The sequence below is a fragment of the Dreissena polymorpha genome, chromosome 4 (genome assembly GCF_020536995.1).
Source record: "Dreissena polymorpha isolate Duluth1 chromosome 4, UMN_Dpol_1.0, whole genome shotgun sequence".
Taxonomy (NCBI): domain Eukaryota; kingdom Metazoa; phylum Mollusca; class Bivalvia; order Myida; family Dreissenidae; genus Dreissena; species Dreissena polymorpha.
Genome location: NC_068358.1, coordinates 23860746 through 23887714, shown reverse-complemented (window position 1 = coordinate 23887714; position 26969 = coordinate 23860746). Strand labels below are relative to the sequence as shown.

Below are 26969 nucleotides of genomic sequence, written 5' to 3'. Positions count from 1 at the left end.
TGGAACTGAATAAGCACCAGTTTCCTCATGCATGCAGGGATAATGACTTTTTCAATCCACTTTTCAAGTTATACCAACTGCACTCTCTTGACAACAGCTTTATTGTATTGGCAACGTCATTGAAGTTAAGGTTATTTACTCAACACTTTCAAAAGACTATACTGTAAATGTAAGTGTTTATGTACCTTCAACGTTCCTGCTGTAAATTCCAAAATAATTCCTCATTTCTTACTTTACACGGCTGCATTTCAACTTTGCATTAATCCACTGTTTAAACACATTAAATCGAAAACTGCCTATCCGAAGGTAAAGCCTCGTCATTTTGGATGATGACCGAGTGAGGCATATGTAAAACACAACCTTGAATTGTATTGAAATAATTGAATTATTTTGTCGATGTCAAATGAACAAAACATTGTTTTCAATGTTATTTAAAATTATTTTGGTATGTGTGATTTGTTTATGCAATAATAGTGAAAATACACATTTTCTTGGACATGATCATCTGCCCGAGTGTGCAGGAACGGATTTTTCGAGCGCCCGCAGATGATCATGCCCTCAAAAACGTGTATTATCCCTATAACGTAAGCCATTATGGGGAAATTGTTCATATTCAATAATTTATTAGCAATCTTTAAGATATAAAAAAAGGAAAACAAATTTTATTTTTTTTTGAGAGGAGGTATAATGTGGGGTGTGGTCATTTATTAGACGATCTTTCACAAATAAACAGGGAAAAAAAATTGGGGGGGGGGAGTAGGGGAGTAAGATGATGTTTAAAAAAAATAAAAAAATTTGGGTGGGGTAGGGGTGAGAGGGGGGTATAATGTGGGGTGTGGTAATTTATAATTGAAGCAAAATGTTCAATTATCTAAGTGTACAAGGGGCCATAATAATGTCAAAATGCTTGATACAGTGGTCTGCTCTTGTACATAGGTTGGGGTCATGTTGGTAAACAAGTATGCAACATATAAAAGCAATATGTCAAAGGATATAGGAAATATTTGGGGTAGTACGCAAACTTTAACATAGATTTATCAATAATATGCATATTCTAAGTATAAAAGGGGCAATAATTATGACAAAATGCTTGATAGACTTGTCTGCTCTTGTTTATAGGTTGGGGTGATGTTGGTCAACAAGTATGCAAAATATGAAAGCAATATGTCAAGGGAAAATGAAAATAAATGCGGTAGTACGAAAACTTAAACATTTGCTGCATATTCTAAGTGGAAAAGGGGCCATTATTATGACAAAATGCTTGAAAGAGTATGTCAAGGGACAATGAAAATAATTGGGGTAGTACGAAAACTTTAACATTTGAACGCTAACGGAAACGCCGACGCCGGGGTGAGTAGGATAGCTCCACTATATATATTTCATATATAATAGTCCAGCTAAAAATGTTGTCACGAATTCCCTTTGTAGTCGAGCTGTGTTAGTGTTAAAATTTAAACATTCTGCAACTTTAAACATCTAAAAATCATTTCACAATGTAGTCTTGTTTTCTTTTATGGATGATCTCGAGTCAGGATTGGATTCATGCAGTTAAAGTTAACTTGCTTGCTTTCTATTAGGTCCACATGATATTATAATTGATAACAGATAACTTCACTATCATGGGAAAACCCCATTCTTTCCTTGACGCATTTCCATTTGGTTATGTATAACCCCACAAACAATGTCATTTGTGCATGCTCTCTTTCCTTTTTTTCTGGCTGAATTGCTAAGAGCAGGATGTCCTAGCTTGATCTTTGCATATTAATAACATATTCATAAAACAACGTCAAAATCCAAATGGAATATATTGTCCTCCCCCCCCCCCAAAAAAAAACAACAAAAAACAACAACAGCATTTTGTATCTCATCAAATGTTACCAGACCACATCAAACATTGAAATTTTGGCTATTACTATCTTATGGGTAAACTTTATTTTACAAAGTACATGTATTCATTGATTTTGAGTGCATAAGGATCTTTAACTGTATGATTGAAAGTAGTTTACTAAGATTAACTGTAGAGGCATCATTTGTTATAGTGATAAACAAATCATAAATATGCAACCAAATTCAATGCTTTTTTTGTTGGTCAATAAGATGTCTATGGGAAATGATTTCTGACAAGTTTTAATATGCTAAAATTATAAGTGGACTTAAACAAAAAAACACAGATATTACTGGGCCTGGTTCTGGTAAACCTTGGTGTTATGTATGTGCATAAAGTGTCATTCCAGAGATATTACTGGGCCTGGTTCTGGTAAATCTTGGTGTTATGTATGTGCGTAAAGTGTCATTCCAGAGCCTGCACATGCTAATCAGGGACGACACTTTCATCTTTTATGGAATTTTTCGTGTAATGATGTCTCTTCTTACCAAAAATACAGTTTAAGCAAAAAGTGTTGTCCCAGATTAGGCTGAGTGGAAAGCACATGCTAATCTGGGACCACACATTTCACACATGTATTTAGCCCAGTTTTTACACAACGTGGCTCTGACAGTACCTGGTTTGGTTTGTTGCTGCCTGACATCTCGCTGCCCACATACAGGAGAAGGCCATTCTCACTCTGAGTCTTAAAGAACAGTGACACCTCACTGTACGATCCTGCTTGGTCAACATTGCGCGGTGTACGCAGCTGAACCGTTGTGTTGCCAAGGAAATTGAGACCCACACGAATCTGCCAATATATTAGGAAAATGTTTTAAAGTCCAATATAATATCTGCTGTAAATGTTTAAGTATATGTTTTTAATAAATTTGAATAGATCAATATTTCTTCTTATTTGTGATAAGAAATAGGTTAATTCCGTCAACACATCTGATATTCAAACAAGCACATTATTCATGGTGAATACACTATTCCATTTTTTGCATTTTAACCCTTTCAGTGCTGGAACCGAATTTTGAAGGCCATTGCAAACAGTTTGGATCCAGATGAGACGCCACAGAACGTGGCGTCTCATCGTGATCCAAACTGTTTGCTATTCTGATAGTATTCTTTGAAAAAAAAATCGAAGTAAATGCTAATTTAAAAAATTCAGCAAACAACATTTTAGCAGACGACAAATTTCCCAGCATGCAAAGGGTTAAACTCATCTGCAGCTTCTGCTAACAAAATAATTTCCAGTAACAAACTCACCAGACGTTTTACCACATGCTAACATGAGTAAATATGGGAATATGGTTTTATTTTTTATAACATGTAACAGGGGTTTCAGAACGTTTTAAAAGTTTTGGAGATGATTAAAGCAATAAGAGTAATGCACATTTAGATTCACTACTTTTTTAAAAAACTTTTTAAAAAGAGTGCCCATGTGTTATGGTACATTTTGGTCAATATAACGAGGTGAAACCACTACCAACTGGGTCCAATTGAAAGCCATGATGTGATATCCATGTGCAATTACTGGAAACAATAAAGAATATAATTTTGTATGACTTACACTTGAAGAACAGTATTTCTAGGCACAAGTACATAACAGCACATCCTACCAAATTAGCCTGGTCGCGAGCGATGGCTATTTTCTTCCTCAGCTCGTCAATGTTCATCTTCACCTGCTTCCCCAGCGCCTGTACCTTCTCTGACTTGTTGGCAAGGCTGTCCATCAGGGATAACATGTCCGGACTGAACTTCTGAACGTTGTTCACTGAAGAGAAATTTTGTAAACGTTTGAGCCTCGATCTTAGTTAACAGGGTTTGATGCATGTGCGTAAAGTGTTTACGATTAGCCTATGCAGCCTTCTCAGGCTTATCAGGGACAACACTTTCTGTTTTATGGTGTGTTTTTTTAAATGAAGTATCTTCCTTGCAAAAATCCAGATTAAGCAGAAAGTGTCATCAAACCACAGGCAAACTGCACAGGCTTATCTGGGATGACACTGTAGGCACATGTATTTAATAGAGCGAGGTTAATTTTTATTGCTATAAAAACTTCTGAGAGGTGTCCCAAGGCAGCACCCATTACTATTTTATCACTCAGATAGTATCATGTCAGGGGCGTTCCTGAGGATTTTTCAGCAATACGCACGAACGATTAGCATAGGGTAGGTGCGGGAGGGGGGGGGGTGCTCCTGCTTGGGGAGGGGGGGGGGGGGGGGGAATTGTGGTGACAACACAGTCGTAAAACGAGTCAAGTCTACACAGTGAGTACCACCCCTCCCCTCATCAGTGAAAAAATACATTACTTTGAATGTTTGGAGTTAAGACTGTGTTGTGTTTTGTATCCACTGTTATTTTCTAAAAGTTGGCGTCTTGTTTGCTTGTGTAAATAATTATAACCCCCCCCCCCCCTTAGCCCTCACTTTTTATTGCATTTTTTGAATTTTAAGAGTTTTAGTTTTTTAAGTTTGAAACTGAATTATATGCACGGGCTTAGTGCCGTATGCCTGGGTACGCCCCTGCATGTTATTTTCCTTTCAATGTCATTATATAATTACCCTTGCAACATATTTACACAAGAGTACATTTCCGCTAAATTGCAGGTCCTTGTCATGGCCCTTAGCCATTGACCATATTTATGTACCGGTTATGAGACCAAACACATGTGTGCAGATTAATTTCAAGACCTGTAGCAGAAACACATTTCTAACAAAATACAAGAATTGCATGATAATATTGTGTGTAAATCTTAATACACTGGTCAACCCTTCCACTTTAAAAATCTGTGATGGTTAACTAACACTCAGCATTTTCTTAGATGCCAAGTTCATACTTCAATGTTATTACTAAATACACAACTTTAAATATCAAACTGGGGTAAAATAAGTATATTTAATGTGCAAAATGAAGGGGGCAGATTGAATGACCAACTAATTTCTTAAATGAGAAAAACTAGCTTCAGCAGTATTTCTTGTTACATAGAACTGCATTTGTTCTTTAAGTTACTGCTATAAGCAAAAGAACACAAAATGCAAATAAGCCATTCTGGCTTTTAAGAGCTACAGTATAACTTACCCTGAACCTTGACATTATTGATGTCACGTCTGGTGTTCAGCATGTCATTCGTGAGAGGAACCGTCTTCTGAACCTGCTTTGAAATATCATCGAGAATGGCCTTGACCTTGTTCCTGGAGTTGTCTGCCTTTTGGCCGGCCATTTCACCCCTTGCCCTTACCTCTTCAGCTTTAACCCCAGTCTTGCCTTAAAATGAGTCGTGTTCTGAGAAAACTGGGCTTAAAGCATGTGCGTAAAGTGTCGTCCCAGATTAGCCTGTGAAGTCTGCACAGGCTAATCAGGGACAACACTTTCTGCCTAAACCTGATTTTTGGTAAGGAGAGACTTCCTTGAAACTAAAAATGCCATAAAAGCAGCAAGTGGCTTCCCTCATTAGCCTGTGCGGACTACACAGGCTAATATGGGACGACACTTTACACACATGCATTAAGCCCAATTTTCTCAGAACAAGACACAAATAATTAAATTAGAAATGCTATGGTAATATTCAAAGGGCCCTGAACAAATCTTAACTTAAAAATATCTTAAGCAACTTACCATTGTACACACTGCACATAAAAATCAACATTTTCATCACAGTTACTCTCTATACATTGTAAACAGAGAGAGATCTTATATGGTTCTTAATTCATTAAATGAAATTTCAATGTAATTTCAATGTCTACATTTTGCATTTTATTGTTTCCATAATTGCATTTCAGTGTCTTCAAAGCATGGCATTGCACACAATACAAAACTCACCGACTGGCACTGCTATTACTTTCTGCTTGATCTGGTTCCCTGCATTCCTCACATCCTTGTTCATGCCTTCCACTAACATTGTACCCGCCTTGGCTTCATCCAGCCTCTTCAAGAGTTCTGGTGTGAAGGGGAATTTATTTATAACAAGGGAATATCCCAGAACATAGGATTGAGATTTAGGGATCTCTGGGAACAAAAGGTTGAGATTTGTGATAAAAAGGGAATATCAGGGTTTATAGGGTTGAGATTTGATATAACAAGGGAATATCTCAGAATAAACGATTCAGGATTGCGATAACAAGGGCATATAGTTATATGAGATTTGGATTTGTGATAACATGGCAATATCTGAGGATATAGAGTTAAGATTTGTGATAACAAGGGAATACTAGAATTGGCATTTCATTGTGATATCTTAAATTCATCGGAGATCTGTAAAAACAAAAGAATATAATACTATATATAGTTTTGTATTGCTTTGCCAATGGGAGATCCGGAAATGTTGGAAGATATCTGATACTAGGATTTACTCTTCACCAATTTATGAGCAGCTAAAGCATTATTACATTGCAAACAAGAAACCAATGAAAAGTGATCGCCACTGCAATTTTCTATATTTTCCTTGACCATATATTGATTATCAATGACATGCAATTGTTGCAATATACCAGTGACATTCATGCAAAGTGTAGTGTACATACATATTTACCACAATTATCTGTTTCAGCCAATAAAATCACAACTTATTAATTTTAAAACAATACAAAAATTGATCTGTTTTCTTGTTAAATTATTTTTTAAATACTAGTTGTAAATTGTGTTTTTTTTTCAATTTCATTCAAGTACACAGTGTAACCTCACCATCTTGAGTGTTATTAAACTTCAGTTTGGCCTCTATTAGCAGCTCTTCACTTGATTGCGTGTAGTTCTGTGATGACTCTCCGACACCTATGGACTTAAACGAAATGAAAGGAAGAATTGAGTCTTGAACAGGATATTTTAATATTACCTGCAATACCTGGCACTGCATGTAATATAAAAGCCAAGGGCAATATAATTGCCCTAAGCGCTGCATAATATATCAGCAGAAACAGAGAAATAATACAATGTGGCCTTAAGATTGTTCTTTCATCAGACAAAAGAGATTTCTCATATAATCATGATAAATATCATGCACTGCTTAGTAAGCCATGAGCAAATAATTGGATCATTGGGTATCAAATAGTACTGCACATGTATCTCTTTATATACATAGTATTTGCCCTCCTTATTTTATCCCATCATTAGACGTGCATTGTCGAAATAAACCACTGTGGAATCAATTTTCCTCTATTTCGGCAGTGCTGAAATATAGCTGTCACGCGCGACGGAGAATGGTCATATAACTCGGAATCAACTATAAAGTAATCATTTTCAGTAAAATCGAATCCGATTCAGCAAAACAAACAATTTGATACCAAGATGTAATATATTTTTAACACATTAATGCAACTCAAAAAGCAAAAAAACTTTATTTACAAATATTAAGTGCGCGTACTCGTGACGTCATTATTAACACGTCATACGACACAATGCATGTTCTTTCACGCTAAAGCTGCAGTTTTTTAGTGTGTTTTTTCATTATTTCTTAAAAATCGGGGACATAGAAGTATGATAAACAGAAAAACAGGTTAGTTACTGATCTTTTTGTAATGTATTAGGCTCGGCACGATTAAAATTATGAAACAATGTTTGCTTAAAATAACTTTGGGATTTTCCGCGTAGTTCGAATTTCCCATTCTATTTTTAAAGAAATAATTTACAACTAAGAAAATTGATGGGATAAATCGAATACTAGGTTGATGCCGAATAAAGCAAAGTTTATTTTGCTTGGCACGAAAATCTGAACCACTCGCCAAGGCTCGTGGTTTAGATTTTCTAAGCCTCGCAAAATAAACTTTGCTTTATTCGGCACCGACCTAGCATTCTCTATGTATTGTGCCTTTGACAAAAAAAACCCCAAGAAGTGCTGGACAGTTAATGTTTTTCGATTTTTAAATTTTGTTTGCTGTTTATTAATGACTATTACGATGATATTTCTCATGTTTTACGGTTTTCATTTGAAAGTAGGTCATGTTTATTCCAGGCTGATATTATGATTACACATAATTGTGTTAGTTTGTTTTTGGTTTATTAGTAGATTTATCAAGTGTTGTATAAGCTTCTTATTTGTGAAGAAAAAACAATAATCGAAGAGAAACATGAACAACAGTTTCGTTTTCCATTTTAAAAAATATTTATAGAAAAAGAACATGTGCATAGTTACAAACCTTAGCAACCAATCAGAATGGCCAATATGATGAGAAACGGTGAACATGATACTGATTACTACATGGACCTTAGTCTTGCCAGTATTTTGGCAAAACATTACCAATTTTAATGAAGTTTTTGTTGTTATGTCCAAGAATATGCAGTTAACTATAGATTGACATATTAAACATGTATATTTTTCAATCTTTTCACTTAAAATATTTTGATGTTTTAATTAAGAGGGTCGATACTAGTGATAAACATGATATACTTATTGGTGAAGAGATATCTGAAGTTTCACTTCAATTGCTTGAGAAATCAAGAAGAAGTTTGTTCCACAAGTTTACACAATTTTATGCAGACCACCTGTCTGAGAAATAGACATACAGAGTGACTCCATCGTACCCTCTCTCAAACTTTGTTAGTTGTGCTATAGACATACAGAGTGACTCCATCGTACCCTCTCTCAAACTTTGTTAGTTGTGCTATAGACATACAGAGTGACTCCATCGTACCCTCTCTCAAACTTTGTTAGTTGTGCTATAGACATACATAGTGACTCTATCGTACCCTCTCTCAAACTTTGTTAGTTGTGCTATAGACATACAGAGTGACTCCATCGTACCCTCTCTCAAACTTTGTTAGTTGTGCTATAGACATACAGAGTGACTCCATCGTACCCTCTCTCAAACTTTGTTAGTTGTGCTATAGACATACAGAGTGACTCCATCGTACCCTCTCTCAAACTTTGTTAGTTGTGCTATAGACATACAGAGTGACTCCATCGTACCCTCTCTCAAACTTTGTTAGTTGTGCTATAGACATACAGAGTGACTCCATCGTACCCTCTCTCAAACTTTGTTAGTTGTGCTATTGACATACAGAGTGACTCCATCGTACCCTCTCTCAAACTTTGTTAGTTGTGCTATAAATGAGCCATGCTCTGGGGAAATGGGGTTAAATGCATGTGCTTCAAGTGTTGTCACAGATAAGCCTGTGCAGCCCACACAGGCTAATAAGGGACACCACTTTCTGTTTTTATGTTGTCACAGATCTGCCTGTGCAGACTGCACAGGCTAATCTGGGACGACACTACTTACATGCATTAAACCCCGTTTTCATAGAGCCTGGCTTCAAATATTCTTTTACTTAGTATAAATGCCTACCTTAATGGCTGCCGAGTCTGCGTCCTGGAAAGCAACGCGTGCAGCATCCCGAGCATTCTCAATGGCTTTCACGATGTTCTCGTAAGCCCTCCCGGCGTCCACTGCATTCTGGGCAATCACCCTCGTGTCCGTGTAAACACTGAAAGATAAAGGAACATATGCAACTCTTACGTCATCCAAAAGACCATAACTATATAATCTGTCCAAGCATGTGTCATAGGCCTTTGACACATATCTATTCATTAAAATTTTAGTATAACCTTCTAATAATTATGTTATTTTGTTAAAAAAAGATCACAGTGCTCAAACCCATATTCACATTATATTCCATCCAAAAACAAGAGATGTGTTTCTCATAAACACTATGCCCCCTATTGTGCCACTTTGAAGCAATATATTTGACCTTTGACTTTGAAGGATGACCTTGACCTTTCACCACTCTAAATGTGCAGCTCTATGAGATACACATGCATGCCAAATATCAAGTTTCTATCTTTAATATTGTAAAAGTTATGACCAAGGTTAAAGTTAAGTGACAGACACACAGACACACACACACATACAATGACAGACAGACAGACAGACAGACAGACAGACAGACAGACAGACAGACAGACAGACAGACAGACAGACAGACAGACAGACAGACAGACAGACAGACAGACAGACAGACAGACAGACAGACAGACAGGCCAAAACCAATATACCCCCCATCATTCGATCCGAGTGCATAACAATTTGTAACCTCAAATATTCACCCTAACTTACCTCTCTAATATGGATGCTTGCTCCTCCAGCATGTTAGCGTGTTCCTTTGCTTTGTTTAGGTAGGCCTCTGCCTCTGTCAAGTTCTCGAAGACTAAATTGAACTGGACCATTGCAGCCTTAGCTTGAAGAAGCATGGATGATGTGCGGTCAAGAGTCTGTAGGATATACAGGAAAGTTTTTGTGTGTCCAACATATTTAACTACATCAGCAAGAAAGTGATAAGCGTTTATTTCTTATTAATACATGTATTTCTTTATATCGTGACTTTACTCATTAAAATTTTCTTAGCGAGATCTATAATTTTTTGACCCGCTAAGAAATTTCATACCGAGTAAACTCTAAATATAGAGCTGACATTAACACGAAATAAACACTTATCACTTTATTGCAGATATGGCTGGAAAGTGAGCAGCATTTAACGAATTAAAAACAGTAATAAAGGGTATAAATCGGCTATCTTGTTTGTCACCCCTTATGATAATTATAAATAATAACATTCACAAATGAAAACCAAATATGAATATAGCAATCATTATTGAACTATCCTTTGCACAACACAAACCAAATATGAAAATAGAAAATAACTCAAAATCAAACTATATGGCATTAGAGATCTCAAGTAAATGCTGCTGAGTGATACACATCACCAGGCATGTCTCTCTGTGCAAGACTGTCCTCCTGGGTTCCATAGAGGGAGGTGGCTGTTGAACCCTCATAAGAAAAGCTGGATGGACAATGTAAAAGTGTGGACATCCTCTCCTATAGATGAGATACTCTCCGCTGCCCACAAAAGAGCGATTTGCGGAAGATCTCTGTGCCATCATACCTCATTTCCCTCTAACAGTCAGACAGATCAAGGGTACAACAATGATAATGATGATGATAATGATGATGTTATACAAACAAACAAGATGACCCCATACCGCAAAAAAGGAAATAATCCTATGCAGAGAAACTTATCGTTGCCTTTAAAACTACAGTGCTAACATCTTACCTCAAACTCTGCTTTAGCCACAGCGATGCTGTCTGCAGATTTGTTGAGTAGATCCTGTGATTGGTCCAGCGTTTCCATAGTGATATCTTCCCCCATCTTTATATCCTCAATGTACACGTCAATGTTTGGCATGACCACACCGCGCAGGCTACTGATGAGATTGTCAGCTTTTGCGGTAGTACGCTCAGATAGCTGGCTGCTTTCCTGTTTTGCGGAAGAATAAAACATGATCTAGGGTACAATCATAATGTTTGCTATTTCTTCACATATGTGATCATACTTGTGACGAAAGTAAATGACAACTGCCCTACTTCTGTTAGAGATAGGAAAAGAATGGCCATAGAAAGGATTCCATGACAAATGCCCACACAAGTCACGTGGCCTGGCAAGTTATCCAACAGCAATCCTCTGATTGTACTCCAGCACTCTTTATACTGACCAAGCCAGCCCAACTTATCAAACCCATAGGATACTGTCAATTTTTTATTATGAGCGAGCTTTTATGGAAGATGTAAAATTTAACTAACACACTCTACCGTTAAAAACAAGAGATTGCCAAGCAATATGGTCCCCTACCGGTGAAACTTCACCATTGTCAGTATTTTTTGTATATATTTGTTGCCATAGCTACCAATCCATGTTTTAAGTTTCATGAAAAAATATGAGAACTTTTAAAGTTTTCGCAGGATCCAGAAAAGTGTGACAGACTGACAGACAGACTGACAGACACAGCCGAAACCACAAGTCCCCTCCAGTTTCACAGGTAGGGGACAACAAAATGCAAACAGACATCAATATTGCATAACCCCCAACTGCATGAAACCAACATTCCAAACCAATCGCACCTGAAGGTCAAGGAGTCTTCGGTTGACGTCATCAATGCCCTTGTCTGTCTCATTAATGTTACCAAGCTGCCTCTTCGGTGCATTCATCAGCAACTTCACCCTCTCTAGCACTGAAATAGAAAATGCTGTGCTAAATATCAACAGGGTGGCATTAAATGGTTTTAAATCTTGCATTTTAACAGATTCTTGCAAGAAGACCCAAAATAAAAACATTCAACAAAAACTTAAATCAATAAAAACTTTTCCAACTTTGGAATTAATACCACAGACCCATAAAAAATAATAAAAGTGTGTGGTTTTCAAATGAATAAATTAAGTGACACCAGTAGATAAAAAGCTACAAGTATGGATTCTACAAAAGAAAACTACAAAGTATATACAGAATTGTTCTCACAAAAAGTCTATTAGAATGATAAGTCTGATATCTTTCAAAATTATAACATGCAAACTAATTAATTATGATCTATTCAATTAGGTTACTTTCACTTTAACCCTTTGCTAGCTGGGAAATTTGTCGTCTGCTAAAATGTAAGCTGCTGAATTTCTAAAATTAGCATTTTCTTCTATTTTTTTCAAAGAATACTATCAGAATAGCAAACAGTTTGGATCCTGATGAGACGCAACGTTCTGTGGTGTCTCATCTGGAACCAAACTGTTTGCAAAGGCCTTCAAAATTCGGTTCCAGCACTGAAAGAGTTAAATAAATGCCAATAACATTTTCAAAACCGTTGCACTTACACATTTCAGCTTCTTTAATGTCACTCTTAATGCGCTCTTCCTGAGTACTAAGGTTGCGCGCCCGCATGTCAGCAATTATCTTCTCTGACATGGTGATGTACGTTTCAATGTTGGTCACCTTGATCCCTTCATTGATCTGTCTCAGAACACCATTGATGTACATAATGGCCTCTGAAAAAAACAAAAGATACTTTTTGTAAAAGAGGTATGCCAAAGTTAGGACATAGAAAAGATTGCACCACTTTCTATTTGTCTTAGTGTGTTAGTGAAATGTTACAAAGTGCATTACTTGTATTCTGCATTTACAGCTGAAATATTAATGCATTATTAAGTCAAAGCAACATTGGACATACTAGTTTATATTGGTAAGTTAATTTGAGGCAAGTTGATTCCCAGTAATATGACCATCCTCTACACATGACTGATATAAGAACTTCCTGTTAACCATGATATAAAAAAATATATCAGGCAACGTTATATCAGACAGATATCAATGCGGTGGTATGATAAAAACATATGTAACAAGTACGTTCTGCTATTAACAAATATAACAAGTACATTCAGCTATAAACAAATATAACAAGTACATTCTGCTATTAACAAATATAACAAGTACATTCAGCTATAAACAAATATAACAAGTACATTCTGCTATTAACAAATATAACAAGTACCTTATGCCTAAGTTTGGCTCATACTTAATGTTTTGTGGACTATTTTATACATTCTTTTGATATAAACATTAATGACATGTACCTTCTGCCTTCATTTGACTTGAAGCTGCTACTACTGTGGCCTGGTCACTGTTGTCATTGAGCTTTTGTGCCTCCATCACTACATCCTCAGCATCTGACATGCCTCCCTTGGACTACAGAAATCAAGGTAACAATTTGTATACATATCATTGATTTTTTTAAAAATAAATAACAATTTGACGTTCTGATGAATTGGAATTAAACAACAAGGTTTTCAGCTTAAGTAAAGACAAAAAAAAAGGATAACTGGAAAAAAGAATTCGAAAATTTCACCACCCATTTTGACAACAAGAGGGCCATGGTGGCCCTGGGGTCGCTTATCCGACTAGATGTAACATTAAGCAAGGGTTGTTAACAGTTGTTTTGTTTAAAGATAGGGTTTGTTTTTTTGGCAGATATTTAAATATATTTGTTCCAAGTAGGTTTTTTGTGTTTGTTTATGTTTTCATCATCATCATCATCATCATCATCATCATCATCATCATCATCATCATCATCATCATCATCATCATCATCATCATCATAATTGTGCACCAACATCCTCATTACAACTATAGTGTCAACATGGTTTCAATATGGCCATATAAGGAATAATGTCCCGCCCCCTGGTGGCCATGTTTTTCAACTAACTGTAACAATTTTAGAACTCAGCCGAGTTATCATTACAACAAATATTGTGACAAAGTTTCATGAAAGATTGAACTACCAATGTGACTCCTACAGTGTTAACAAAATTTTACTATAGCCATATAATAAAACTGCCCTGCCCCCCCTGGTGGCCATGTTTTTTAAAGGATCGGAAACATTTTCGAACTCAGTTGAGCTATCATAACATCAAATATTGTGACTAAGTTTCATGAAGATTGGACCATAATTGTGACTTCTAAAGTGTTAACAAGTTTTTACTATAGCCAAGCAAGGAAAACTACCCTGCCTTCTGGCATCCATTTATTTTCAAGGGACCGTAAACATTTTCTAACTCAGCTGAGGCATCATTATGAGAAACGTATTGACCAAGTTTCCTTAAGATTGCACAATTAATATTAATTTTAGAGTGTAAACAAGTTTTATCTTTAATTTGACCTAGTGATCTAGTTTTTGACCTCACATGACCTAGTTTTGAACTCGATCAAGATATCATTGGGACAAATATTCCATTTTCATGAAGATAAGACAAAAAATTTGGCCTCTTGAGTGTTTACAAGGCAAAGTGTTGAAGACGGACAATGTACGACGGACAAAAGGTGATCACTGCGCTCAGGTGAGCTAATAATAACAATATTTTACTATGCTGGGTGAAGAATTGTAGATTAGGATTTCAAAGCCTTGCTTAATTAAATACTCTGTTTTCAACAATTACCCAGGATTCTCTGTATTATGTCAACATGATAAGCTGCAGTAATACATTTGTGTGCTCAAGCTAGAAATTAAATAAAATATAAATAACTACAAAAAATAATAAAGAAAATCGCCTTTAAAAAATCTCAGAGACAGTGCAGATGGACCAACGGACAAGAGCACATCTGTATATTTTCTTTCCCCATCAAAAACAAAAAAAATCTCTGCATAAGTAGACAACATACCCTTTTTGAGATCTGGTTCACAAACATTTCCAGTTGCTTCAGAGTGGCCTCTGCAGTGTCCAGGGTGATGTTTTCAGACTGATCCAGAACAGCAATCAGTTGGGGCTGTGATAGAGAATATATAGAGTCATTAAACCTTTCACCACTGAAACCGAATTTTAAAGGCCTTTGCAAACAGTTTGGATCCAGATGAGATGCCACAGAATGTGGCGTATCATCAGGATCCAAACTGTTTGCAATTCTGATAGTATTCTTTGAAAAACAAGAGCACCGCATAACGGGTGCCACGCTCAGCTGCGACAGCTTGTCATAATTTTTTTTTTTTTAGAGGTCACAGTGACCTTGACCTTTGACCTAGTGACCCAAAAATGGGTGTGGCGTGTATAACTCATCAAGGTCCATCTACATATGAAGTTTCAAAGTTGTAGGTGGAAGCACTTTGATTTTAGAGCCAATGTTAAAGTTTTATATTAAAGGTCACAGTGACCTTGACCTTTGACCTAGTTACCCAAAAATGGGTGTGGCGTGTAGAACTCATCAAGGTGCATCTACATATGAAGATTCAAAGTTGTAGGTGGAAGCACTTTGACTTTAGAGCCTATGTTAAAGTTTTATATTAGAGGTCACAGTGACCTTAACCTTTAACCTAGTGACCTAAAAATGGGTGTGGCGTGTAGAACTCATCAAGGTGCATCTACATATGAAGATTCAAAGTTGTAGGTGGAAGCATATTGACTTTAGAGCCTATGTTAAAGTTTTCTATTAGAGGTCACAGTGACCTTGACCTTTGACCTAGTGACCCAAAAATGGGTGTGGCGTGTAGAACTCATTAAGGTGCATCTACATATGAAGTTTAAAGTTGTAGGTGGAAGCACTTTGATTTTAGAGCCAATTTTAAGGTTTTAGCACGACGCCTACAACGGATGGCTGACGACGAGTTGCCTATGACAATACCTTGGGTTTTCTCTGAAAACAGCCGAGCTAAAAATCGAAGATAATGCTTATTTTAGAAATTCAGCAGACGACATTTTAGCAGTCTGAGACAACAAATTTCCCAGCATGCAAAGGGTTAAACTTGGATTGCTCCATTGGTTGACTGATTGTTTACCCACACTCAAAATAAGTATCTTCTGGTCAATTACATAGAAAACATAATCTTATGCTAGGAAAGGCATTATTTTCAAGCTTGTCTTACTATATTTAATCTAATCACTACCTTTCAAAAATAATGAACATGAGCAATTTCTGATTGTATATTTATCAATAAAACTTAAAAGCTGTTTTAAATAAATTTTCCAGCCATTATTTCATCCAGTATTCAGACAAAATATTTTATACAATGTGTGCTTATTTGCCAAAACCACAGTAAGATACCTAATTAATGACCTTTTGCTCTTTGCACTATCCTAAAAAATACTTGCAAATATGTTTATCTATATCTGCATCAACAACTCTGATCATGTGGAAATGCTTTTATTGGAAGAACACACTATAATCCTATGAAACAAGAGGGCCATGATGGCCCTGAATCGCTCACCTGACTAACCAAATACAATCCCAACCCAGATTTCATCAAGATAAACATTCTGACACAATTTCATAAAGATTAGATGAAAACTGTGACCTCTTTCGTCTACACAAGGTTTTCCTTTAATTTGACCTAGTGACCTAGTTTTTGACCCCAGGTGACCCAAATACAATCCCAACCCAGATTTCATCAAGATAAACATTCTGATCAAATTTTATAAAGATTGGATGAAAACTGTGACCTCTATTGTCTACACAAGGTTTTTCTATTATTTGACATAGGGACATAGTTTTTGACCCCAGATGACCCAAATACAATCCCAACCCAGATTTCATCAAGATAAACATTCTGACAAAATTTCATAAAGATTGGTTGAAAACTGTGACCTCTATTGCCTATACAAGGTTTTCTATTATCTGACCTAGTGACCTAATTTTTGACCCCAGATGACCCAAATAAAATCCCAACCCAGATTACATCAAGATAAACATTCTGACCAGATTTCATAAAGATTGGATGAAAACTGTGACCTCTACTGTCTACACAAACAAATTGTTGACGGTTTTTCTATCATTTGACCTAGTGACCTAATTTTTGACCTCAGATGACCCAAATACAATCCCAACCCAGATTTCATCAAAATAAACATTCTGACCAAATTTCATAAAGATTGGATGAAAACTGCGACCTCTATAGTCTACACAAGGTTTTTCTATTATTTGAGCTAGTTTTTGACATAGTGACCTAGTTTTTGACCCCAGATGACCCAAATACAATCCCAACCCAGATTTTATCAAGATAAACATTCTGACCAAATTTCATAAAGATTGTATGAAAACTGTGACCTCTACTGTTTACACAAGGTTTTTCTACTATCTGACCTAGTTTTTGACCTAGTTACCTAGTTTTTGACCCCAGATGACCCAAATACAATCCAGACCCAGATTTCATCAAGATAAACATTCTGATCAAATTTTATAAAGATTGGATGAAAACTGTGACCTCTATTGTCTACACAAGGTTTTTCTATTATTTGACATAGGGACATAGTTTTTGACCCCAGATGACCCAAATACAATCCCAACCCAGATTTCATCAAGATAAACATTCTGACAAAATTTCATAAAGATTGGTTGAAAACTGTGACCTCTATTGCCTATACAAGGTTTTCTATTATCTGACCTAGTGACCTAGCTTTTGACCCCAGATGACCCAAATACAATCCCAACCCAGATTACATCAAGATAAACATTCTGACCAGATTTCATAAAGATTGGATGAAAACTGTGACCTCTACTGTCTACACAAACAAATTGTTGACGGTTTTTCTATCATTTGACCTAGTGACCTAATTTTTGACCTCAGATGACCCAAATACAATCCCAACCCAGATTTCATCAAAATAAACATTCTGACCAAATTTCATAAAGATTGGATGAAAACTGCGACCTCTATTGTCCACACAAGGTTTTTCTATTATTTGACCTAGTTTTTGACATAGTGACCTAGTTTTTGACCCCGGATGACCCAAATACAATCCCAACCCAGATTTTATCAAGATAAACATTCTGACCAAATTTCATAAAGATTGTATGAAAACTGTGACCTCTACTGTCTACACAAGGTTTTTCTACTATCTGACCTAGTTTTTGACCTAGTTACCTAGTTTTTGACCCCAGATGACCCAAATACAATCCAGACCCAGATTTTATCAAGATAAACATTCTGACCAAATTTCATAAAGATTGGATGAAAACTGTGACCTCTACTGTCTACACAAGGTTTTTCTATTATTTGACCTAGTTTTTGACCTAGTTTTTGACCCCAGATGACCCAAATACAATTCCAACCCAGATTTGATCAAGATAAACATTCTGACCACATTTCATAAAGATTGGATGAAAACTGCGACCTCTATTGTCTACACAAAGTTTTTCTATTATTTGATCTATTATGTGACCTAGTTTTTGACCTAGTGACCTTTTTTTTGACCCCAGATGACCCAAATACAATCTCAACCCAGACTTCATCAAGATAAACATTTTGACCAAATTTCATAAAGATTAGATGAAAACTGTACCCTCTACTGTCTACACAAACAAATTGTTGACGGACGCACACACACACACACAACGGACGCCGGACATCACACGGTCACATAAGCTCACCATGTCACTTTGTGACAAGTGAGACTAAAAAAAAAGAAAGATTTTTTTGTAAAATATTACAATACAATAAGCGTGCATTGCTGTGAAATTGCAATAACATGATTGTAACATAATTGTACAAAACCATAAATTTGAGACAATGCTAATCTTGAAGGTCACAAAAAATTACCTGTATCATCTGCACAGTCTGATTGGCCACTTCAAGGCGTTTCATTGCAGCAATGCCTATAGACACGGTCTGGAGGCCATCTTTGATTTCATCAATGCCGATATCCAGAGTGTCAAGGTCATCCAGAAGGTTATCAATGCAGGTGTCACATTCTAAAATAGAATCAAGCAAACGTTACACTGTTTACCCTTTGCATGTTGGAAAAATTGTCATCTGCTAAAATGTTGTCTGCAGAAATTCTAAAATTAGCATTTTCTTCTATTTTTTTATAAGAATACTAACAGACTAGCAAACAGTTTGGATCCTGATGAGACGCCACGTTCTGTGGCGTCTCATCTGGATCCAAACTGTTTGCAAATGCCTTCAAAATTTGGTTCCAGCACTGAAAGAGTTTCATAAGTAATTCATTCTGGAAGTGCAACAGGTGTTGCATTGAAGCACAGGTTCATTGCCATATACTAATGTGAGCTACATTTGTGAAACACAATGCCCCCTACTGCACTTTGAACATACAGCACATATTTTAGAGAAAACAAGGCCCATAACTTAGCCAAAACTCACACTTCATCTGTCAGTTATGTAGGTAGACTTACACACCCAAAAATCAGCTCAATATCTGAAAGCGTTGCATAAAAATATCTGGAAAACGGTTATTATAGAGAACATTTTGTAAGTCCAATGCCCATAACTTATCCCAAATTTCAATGGACCAGAACGAATTTCACACTTCATCTGTAGGTCATGTAGGTAGACTCGCATACCAAAAATAAGCTCAATATCTGAAAGCATTGTGTAAAAAAACTCAGGAAAATGGTTATTTCATAGGAAATGTCAAAGTCCAAGACTCGAACTGTGCCAAAAATCAATGGACCAGAACAAATTTCCCATTTCATCGGTAGGTCACATACGAGACACACATACCAAAGCTCAATATCTTAAAGCATTGCGTAAAAAACCTCTGGAAAACAGTTATTTCAAAGAAAATTTTCTAACTTTGCTAAAAATCAATGGACTGCAACCTATTTCACACTTCATCTGTAGGTCATGTAGGTAGACTTACACACCCAAAAATCAGCTCAATATCTGAAAGCGTTGCATAAAAAACATCAGGAAAACAGAATGCCGGACAGACAGACAGACGGACAGTGCGACTGCTACCTACCTGGGGCATAAAAATTAAATCTGTTATAAAAATATTTAATAAAATATGTGTAACATTATTTAACACGATTGGTATCAGTAACAGAAGCCATGGTAAAATTTGAAAAATAATCATCTAATTATGAGCGAGATAATGTTTACATATTATCATATCCATAAATATAACCATGACTCAAACAGGTGGCAACTCTTAACATTAAGGGTATTTCTGTGTAACACATAAGAGACAGGGCCTGTCACCTTGACACCCCTGCTGTGGGATCAGCACCCATCGATCTAGGCACACATCACACTTGGGCCCTGTCACTCCCGGTAGACACTGGCACCGTCCGTCCAACGGGTCACAAGTCACTGCCCCATCAAACTCGCAGTCACACTCTGAAATTGGTCAATGTTAACATTATGATTGGTACACGTCATTTATTTGAAAACAAAAGTCAAGGTTGTCAAAGGTTAAAATTTTACTGCTAATTGAAATGTCTTACCAAACTACTCATAAATATAATAAATCCAGATATTGTTAGTATGATTTGTGTGAGCCAGTGGAATTCAATGTCAAACACTCAATAAGTGCACTACAACTTAATAGAATAATACAATCATTTAATTCCATTTGTTGACACTTTTAATTAAAATTTATTTATAATATACCAATGTTTTTTCTGTAACACTCAAATAGGGAATGAATACCATATGCAGTTGAAGCTTTTCCTGTTTTTACATAATCTGTGATACGGATGCATTGCCTCTTGTGCAAAAACACTCTACTCAAATTATACAAGCTCTAAGAACATTGAACTAGAAATGTTGTTAATTTATCAAAGGTAAAACCATCACTTTGAAATTTGCAAGTAAATACAACTAAACCGTATACGCACTTTCACATCCAAACCGGTTGTAGTTCCAATACCCATTGATGCAAGACTGGCACTTGTTTCCAGTCACGCCCGCCTGGCACATGCAGGTGCCGTTGTAATGGTTGCACTGACTCGAGATAGAGGCTAAACCGCACTCACATGGGATGCAGCCTTCACAGTGATGGAAACCATAGGTGTCAGGCTGAAAATAGATTTAAAGCTCAATAATATATGTGTATGTATGACATAATTGACTTAAGAATACTGCATTTGAGGATAATTATGATTTTACAGGTGACATTAACAAAATTGCAATATTTATCGCATGATCTACCAGTCAGAAATCTCAGGTTTACTTAGGATAAACGTTAGAACAATTTGGCAAAACCCATATTGCAACATCACACAGTGAACCTATAAAGCTTTACCTTAGCTATACTTTGAACACATGAATTCAGAAAAAACAAAAACTAGAATACGTCAATTAGTCAACACCTATCATGCATGACAGTATTTTGTATGTTTTCAATATAAGATGCCTCATTAAAATTACAAAGACAAAGTCAACCAGATCAAACACTGTGTAAACCATTTTAACTTTTGAGTTGCCAAAATAAAAGTGATGTGCGCTTTCTTTTTTATTTGAAGCTTCATTTTAACCGGTTAATAGCTATTCATAGCTAATGTTTCTTTGTTACACATGTACCGACTTAAAATAAAATTTGATTTGAACCATATAAAATGTTGAAATTTTGGAGATAAAATACAATCTGGAATTTATGATAGATACACCAAAAGAGTTAATAAGCAATTTTTGAGGACTTTGATGGCAGGATAAGGTTTGTTTAATAATGTTTTATTTTTAGTAATTTTATATTTATCATTTTTGAATGGTTTCTGTTGCATTAAAGAACAAGAAATTATTAGTATTAAAAGCCATGGTTGAACCTGATTTACCGACTGTTTTATGTTAATCCTATAATGTACTGATCACATACCGCACACGCGTCGCAGTTGATGCCGATGACGTTGGGTTTGCAGGTGCATTCCCCTCGCTGGGTGCTGCAGGTTAGCGACCCACACTGGTCGCACTGGCATGCTGCAGAACGATAGGAACAATTAAACATATCTGAGCTTTATATATGAGGCGTATAAATATATTCAAACAAACGGTAAATAAATGGTTTTCGAAAATATTTTTTCTTAAATGGTTAAATGGGTCAGGTGACAGGTGAGCTTTAATATTAACAAGACATCAAAAAATCATTAAAATAAGACAGAGACATACTTGTAATGACCAGTACAAGACAAACATTCAAATTCGTTGAATTGATATCTCTGGCCAAATATATTGTGTTTATGGATGGGTGAAAATCCCATGATAAACAGTATAAAACAATATCTGCTTGTGAAACATGTGTCTCCCCATATCTTTGACCTTGAAGGATGACCTTGACCTTTCACCACTAAAAATGTGCAGCTCCATGAGATACATAAGCATGCCAAATATAAAGTTGCTATCTTCAATATTGCAAAAGTTATTGAAAATGTTAAAGTTTGACGCAAACAAAGCAACAAACCAACAAACAGAAAGGACAAAAAAAACCACTAAAGATTGGGGGACATACAAATAATTATTAAGTGTAAGGTAATTTGTGTCATGCATTGAATACTCCTTATTGATATCCATACACTCATGAAGTTTTATGTTAATAAATTGTACTGAGATTAAGCCCTAGATAAAAATTACATAATACAAAAGCAACAAGACTATTGCCAAGCAATATAAGTCCCCTACCGGCTCCACCATTGTCAGAATTTATTTTTTTTGTTGCCATAGCAACCAAAATTTTTGACGCAGGAACAAAATGAAATGACGTGTATTATGTCCATATTGCCATTTATCCATGTTTCAAGTTTCATGAAAAAATATGAAGAACTTTTTAAGTTATCGCAGGATCCAGAAAAGTGTGACAGACTCACAGACAGACGCACAGAGCGCAAACCATAAGTTACATCATACAAAAAACAAAGAGCAATATAACTCTTATTTAAGAAATTTTAGGGTTATGGTTCATAGGCATGGCATGTCTCTTCATTGATATGTATAAACCCATCAAGTTTTATGCTGATATCTTAGATAGTTTGTGGGATATAGCTCTGAAAAGTTTGTGAGAGACAGATGGAAGAAAAGACAGACAGAATGACGGGCTGACGATGCCAATCCTATATCCCTCTGCCTTTGGCGGATGATAAAAACTGAAATTATTGTAACAATCAGTTCAACAACGAAAGCAACTTACATTATCATACCAGCTAAAACAATTTGTACTGATAACAAGGTTTCTTACGGGAGCAATCCTTGGCCGTGACAGCATCTCCATACCACCAGTCGACACATCGCTCACACTGCTCACCCGCTGTGTTGTTCTCACAAAGGAGACACTCTCCTGTTTGGAAATCGCAAGCATACGGATCAAGTGTATTGATGTTCCCACTGCATTGACATGGACGACACATCTCACCGACCGTCATCGGGTCACCAAAGTAACCTGGCGCACATCTACAAGAAAATCAGTTATAAACCTTTAAAAATGACATTTTAAATAATGAAACAAGGGACAAAATTGACACAAAACCAGGTTTTCATTGTGAAAAAAAAGTCTGACAAAGGGAGAAAACTCAGACTGAACTTTTGAAATGAACAAACAAAATTAACCCCCTTTGTAAGTTTGTTTTTAAAAAAAATATATTTTTAGTCGTGGCGACCTTGACATTGGAGATATTGACGTGATTCTTTCGTGCGACACACCGTCCCATGATGGTGAACAAATGTGCCAAATGATTTTAAAATCTCACAATGAATGACATAGTTATGGCCAGGACAAGCTCATTTATGGCCATTTTTGACCTTTGAACTCAAAGTGTGACCTTTACCTTGGAGATATCGACGTAATTATTTCGGGCGACACACCGTCCAATGATGGTGAACAAATGTGCCAAATGATTTTAAAATCTGACAATGAACGACATAGTTATGGCCCGGACAAGCTTGTTCCGCCCGCCCGCCCGCCAGCCAGCCAGCCCGCCCGCATTCGCCAATCTAATAACCAGTTTTTTCCTTCGGAAAACCTGGTTAATTACATGCCAGTATGGCAATTATTTTTTATAGAAACAACAAATATGAAGAGAATATTACGCATTCTATTTACAGTCTAACCTGATTTAGCAGTCAATCTGTAGTTTTTACTATCAACTTTGACGTCATAACATCTATCTTGATTCTTCATTTTTATTATGATGTTAACATTAACCTAGTTTATTAAATACAAATTTTCTTAAGTAAAATTCATTTTAATTATTAAATACTTACCTGTTATCTCTAGCTTACCCCTTTCCAAGGGAGTTATTTCATCCGGAAAATATTCAAGCGCTGGGAATCATCCACCTCTATAAGAATCCAAATTAGGTTAAACATAGTACAATGCAACCTAACAGGAAATCAAGAACCACAACTCATCTTTCCTTTACGCAAACATAAAAAGGCGATGAGCGGGGTGGGAGGTGGGACTTACCGATAACAGGTAAGTATTTAATAATTAAAATGAATTTTACTTAAGAAAATTTGTTTTAATATCATAAATACGTTATCTGTTATCTCTAGCTGATTTTGCAGCTGTGGCGGGAAGGTTCGCATATTTTTTCCCATCACAGCAAAACCCATATAGAGGGTTTACAGCCAGAGATAGTAGAATCAAGTCCTCTTATAATCTTTGTTAGTACAGTATAGTACTTAATTCTCGGATGGCACCAGTGTACTTACGCCATAGAAGAAACTACAGTTTGAGCCACTACAAGAGGACCCAACTTATACAAATTGTCTTGTTGGCACTCAAGAGAACGAAGATAAAAAGAGGAGAAGGTGGTCGGATTCCTCCAGAAAGCAGCTTGAAGCACTTCAGATAGTGGGGTCTGATTAATATAAGCCCACGAAGCCGAAAAAGCTCTTAATTCATGCGGTCTTATCTTAAACAGGGATAAATCCCTCGATGAAAGAGAAGAATAAGCTTTCCTTATAGTCGAGGCTATCCAACGAGAAATAGAAGCCGCAGACACATCGCCCCCCCCCTTTTAATGGAATGAAAAGTCTCTTGCGAGAACCTCGAATAGACTTTACCTTTTTAAGGTAGAACTTCAAAGCCCTGACCGGGCAAAGGAGTCTATCATCATCTTCATGTCCACAAGTTCTAGATAGACTTGGAACTTTGAAGGGTTTGGAAGCCATAGAGGGGAGTTGATTTTTAGCAAGGAATCCTGACTGACACAACAATGTAACAGAACCATCAGAAGAGTCAAAACGAAGATGACTATCCTCGATAGAAAGAGCATGAATTTCACTTCTCCGTTTGGCTGAAGCCATAGTAAGAAGGAAAACGGTCTTCCATGTTAGGAATTGTAATGAAGCCTGATCAAGAGGTTCATAGGGAGCCTTAATAAGGGAACCAAGCACACAAGCTAAATCCCATTTAGGAGCAAGTGTACGAGATTCAGGACGACTAAGTTCCATAGCTCGAACAAGTTCTGAAATAGCTGGATCAGCACAGACTTGTGAAGACTTAGTGAAAGCCAATGTATGCGAAATCATAGATCTGTTATCTTTGATGGAACTAAGAGAAAGTTTCTTATCATCAAAAAGATAAATGAGAAAATCCGCTATTCGTCTAGCAGAGGGATTGAGGGGATTAATTTTCCCTCGAAAACACCAATTGGAGAAGAGTTTCCAACGAGCATCATAGACTGCTCTGGTGGATTTTCTCCTTGCCGAAGCAACGAGGGTTGAAGCCCTGACAGAAAAACATTTCTTCTGCAAAGATTGCCTGATAACGGCCAGACGTGTAAGTGGAACATTTTTGGGTCCGCATGTAGTCTGCCGCTTTGAGACAGAAGATCTGACCTGTGAGGATGATTCCTGGGATAATCGTACAGGAGACTGAGAAGATCGTTGAACCAAGATCTTCTGGGCCACCAAGGGGCAATCAGGAGTATCCTGCAAGAGCTCACCCTGATTTTCCCCAATATTTGGGGAATTAGAATGGGTGGGGGATAGGCGTAAGCGTCCAGTTGGTCCCATGCGAACGAAAGCGCGTCGATTGCCCACGCTGCTGGATCGTAAACTGGACTCACATACAAAGGAAGTCTGTGATTGTGTCTGGTTGCAAATAGATCGACCAGGGGATAACCGAACTTGAAAAGATCTGGTTGGTCACTTCTTGATGAAGTGTCCACTCCGATGGAAGTAACTGGTGTTTGCGAGACAAACCATCCGCCAGGGCGTTGAGGCGACCTGGTATATATTTTGCCAGCAGATGAATGTTGAGTGTTTTGCAAAGAACAAGTAATTTTCTGGTTTCCAGATACAGGGATTGAGAATGTGTTCCCCCCTGTGCCTGGATGTAAGCCACCACAGATGTGTTGTCTGTTGACACCATCACACAAGAGTCTCGAAGATGTGATTGGAAATGAGATACAGCTAGAAATACTGCTCGCATTTCTAGATTGTTGATATGAAGGTGAGATTCCTGATGAGACCACAACCCTGAAATTATCAGACTGAGAGGTTCCAGGTGAGCACCCCACCCTTCCTTGCTTGCATCCGTTATTAGATATAATGACGGTTGCGGGGGAAGAAGGGGTACTCCTGCCAACAGAGTCTCCTTGTCTAGCCACCACTGAAGATGAGACCTTAAGGAGGGAAGGATTGGAATCTGTGTTAATAGATTGCCTGGAGACCATTTCCAACAAGCTGAGAGATAGTGCTGAAGAGGACGTAGGAAGAGACGTCCCAACTGCACAAAGTCTGCTACTGAGCTCAGGATACCGTTGAGAGAGAGGAATTCTTGAGCTGTTATATTTTATTGGGACAAAACCCAGTTGACCTTCATCAGAAGGTCTGATATACGTTGAATAGACACTCTGACCCGATTGATGTGGGTCAAGAAATTCATTCCCACAAACGTAAAGTCCTGTGAAGGAATGAGGTCTGATTTGTCTGCATTGAGAAGGAGCCCTAACGAGAGGAGCTCCTTCCAAGAGAATTCTAGGTTGAACAGAAGCAATTGACGATCGAGCTGGTGTAAGAGCCAGTCGTCGAAATACTGAAGAAGAATAATCCCGTGAACTCTGAGGTGTGATCCGACTGCCGACATTAGTTTGGTAAAAACTCGTGGGGCTGTCGCCAACCCGAAAGGCATAGACC

General features: G+C 37.0%; 1 protein-coding gene across 1 annotated transcript in view; it reads right to left on the bottom strand.

Moving 5' to 3' along the window:
• The window catches only part of LOC127878281 (laminin subunit alpha-like), a 116723-nt gene that overhangs the window by 22634 nt on the left and 67120 nt on the right, over positions 1-26969 (bottom strand). The window contains exons 36-52 of the mRNA XM_052424800.1: positions 23065-23276; positions 21712-21812; positions 20735-20915; positions 20097-20234; positions 18696-18847; positions 14831-14935; positions 13249-13360; positions 12493-12663; positions 11755-11864; positions 10910-11113; positions 9916-10070; positions 9148-9286; positions 6554-6647; positions 5693-5809; positions 4952-5137; positions 3490-3644; positions 2502-2675 (exon numbers count right to left, since the gene is read on the bottom strand). Of these exons, the coding sequence (XP_052280760.1) occupies positions 2502-2675; positions 3490-3644; positions 4952-5137; positions 5693-5809; positions 6554-6647; positions 9148-9286; positions 9916-10070; positions 10910-11113; positions 11755-11864; positions 12493-12663; positions 13249-13360; positions 14831-14935; positions 18696-18847; positions 20097-20234; positions 20735-20915; positions 21712-21812; positions 23065-23276 (2506 nt within the window). The remainder of the gene's footprint in view (positions 1-2501; positions 2676-3489; positions 3645-4951; positions 5138-5692; positions 5810-6553; positions 6648-9147; positions 9287-9915; positions 10071-10909; positions 11114-11754; positions 11865-12492; positions 12664-13248; positions 13361-14830; positions 14936-18695; positions 18848-20096; positions 20235-20734; positions 20916-21711; positions 21813-23064; positions 23277-26969) is intronic.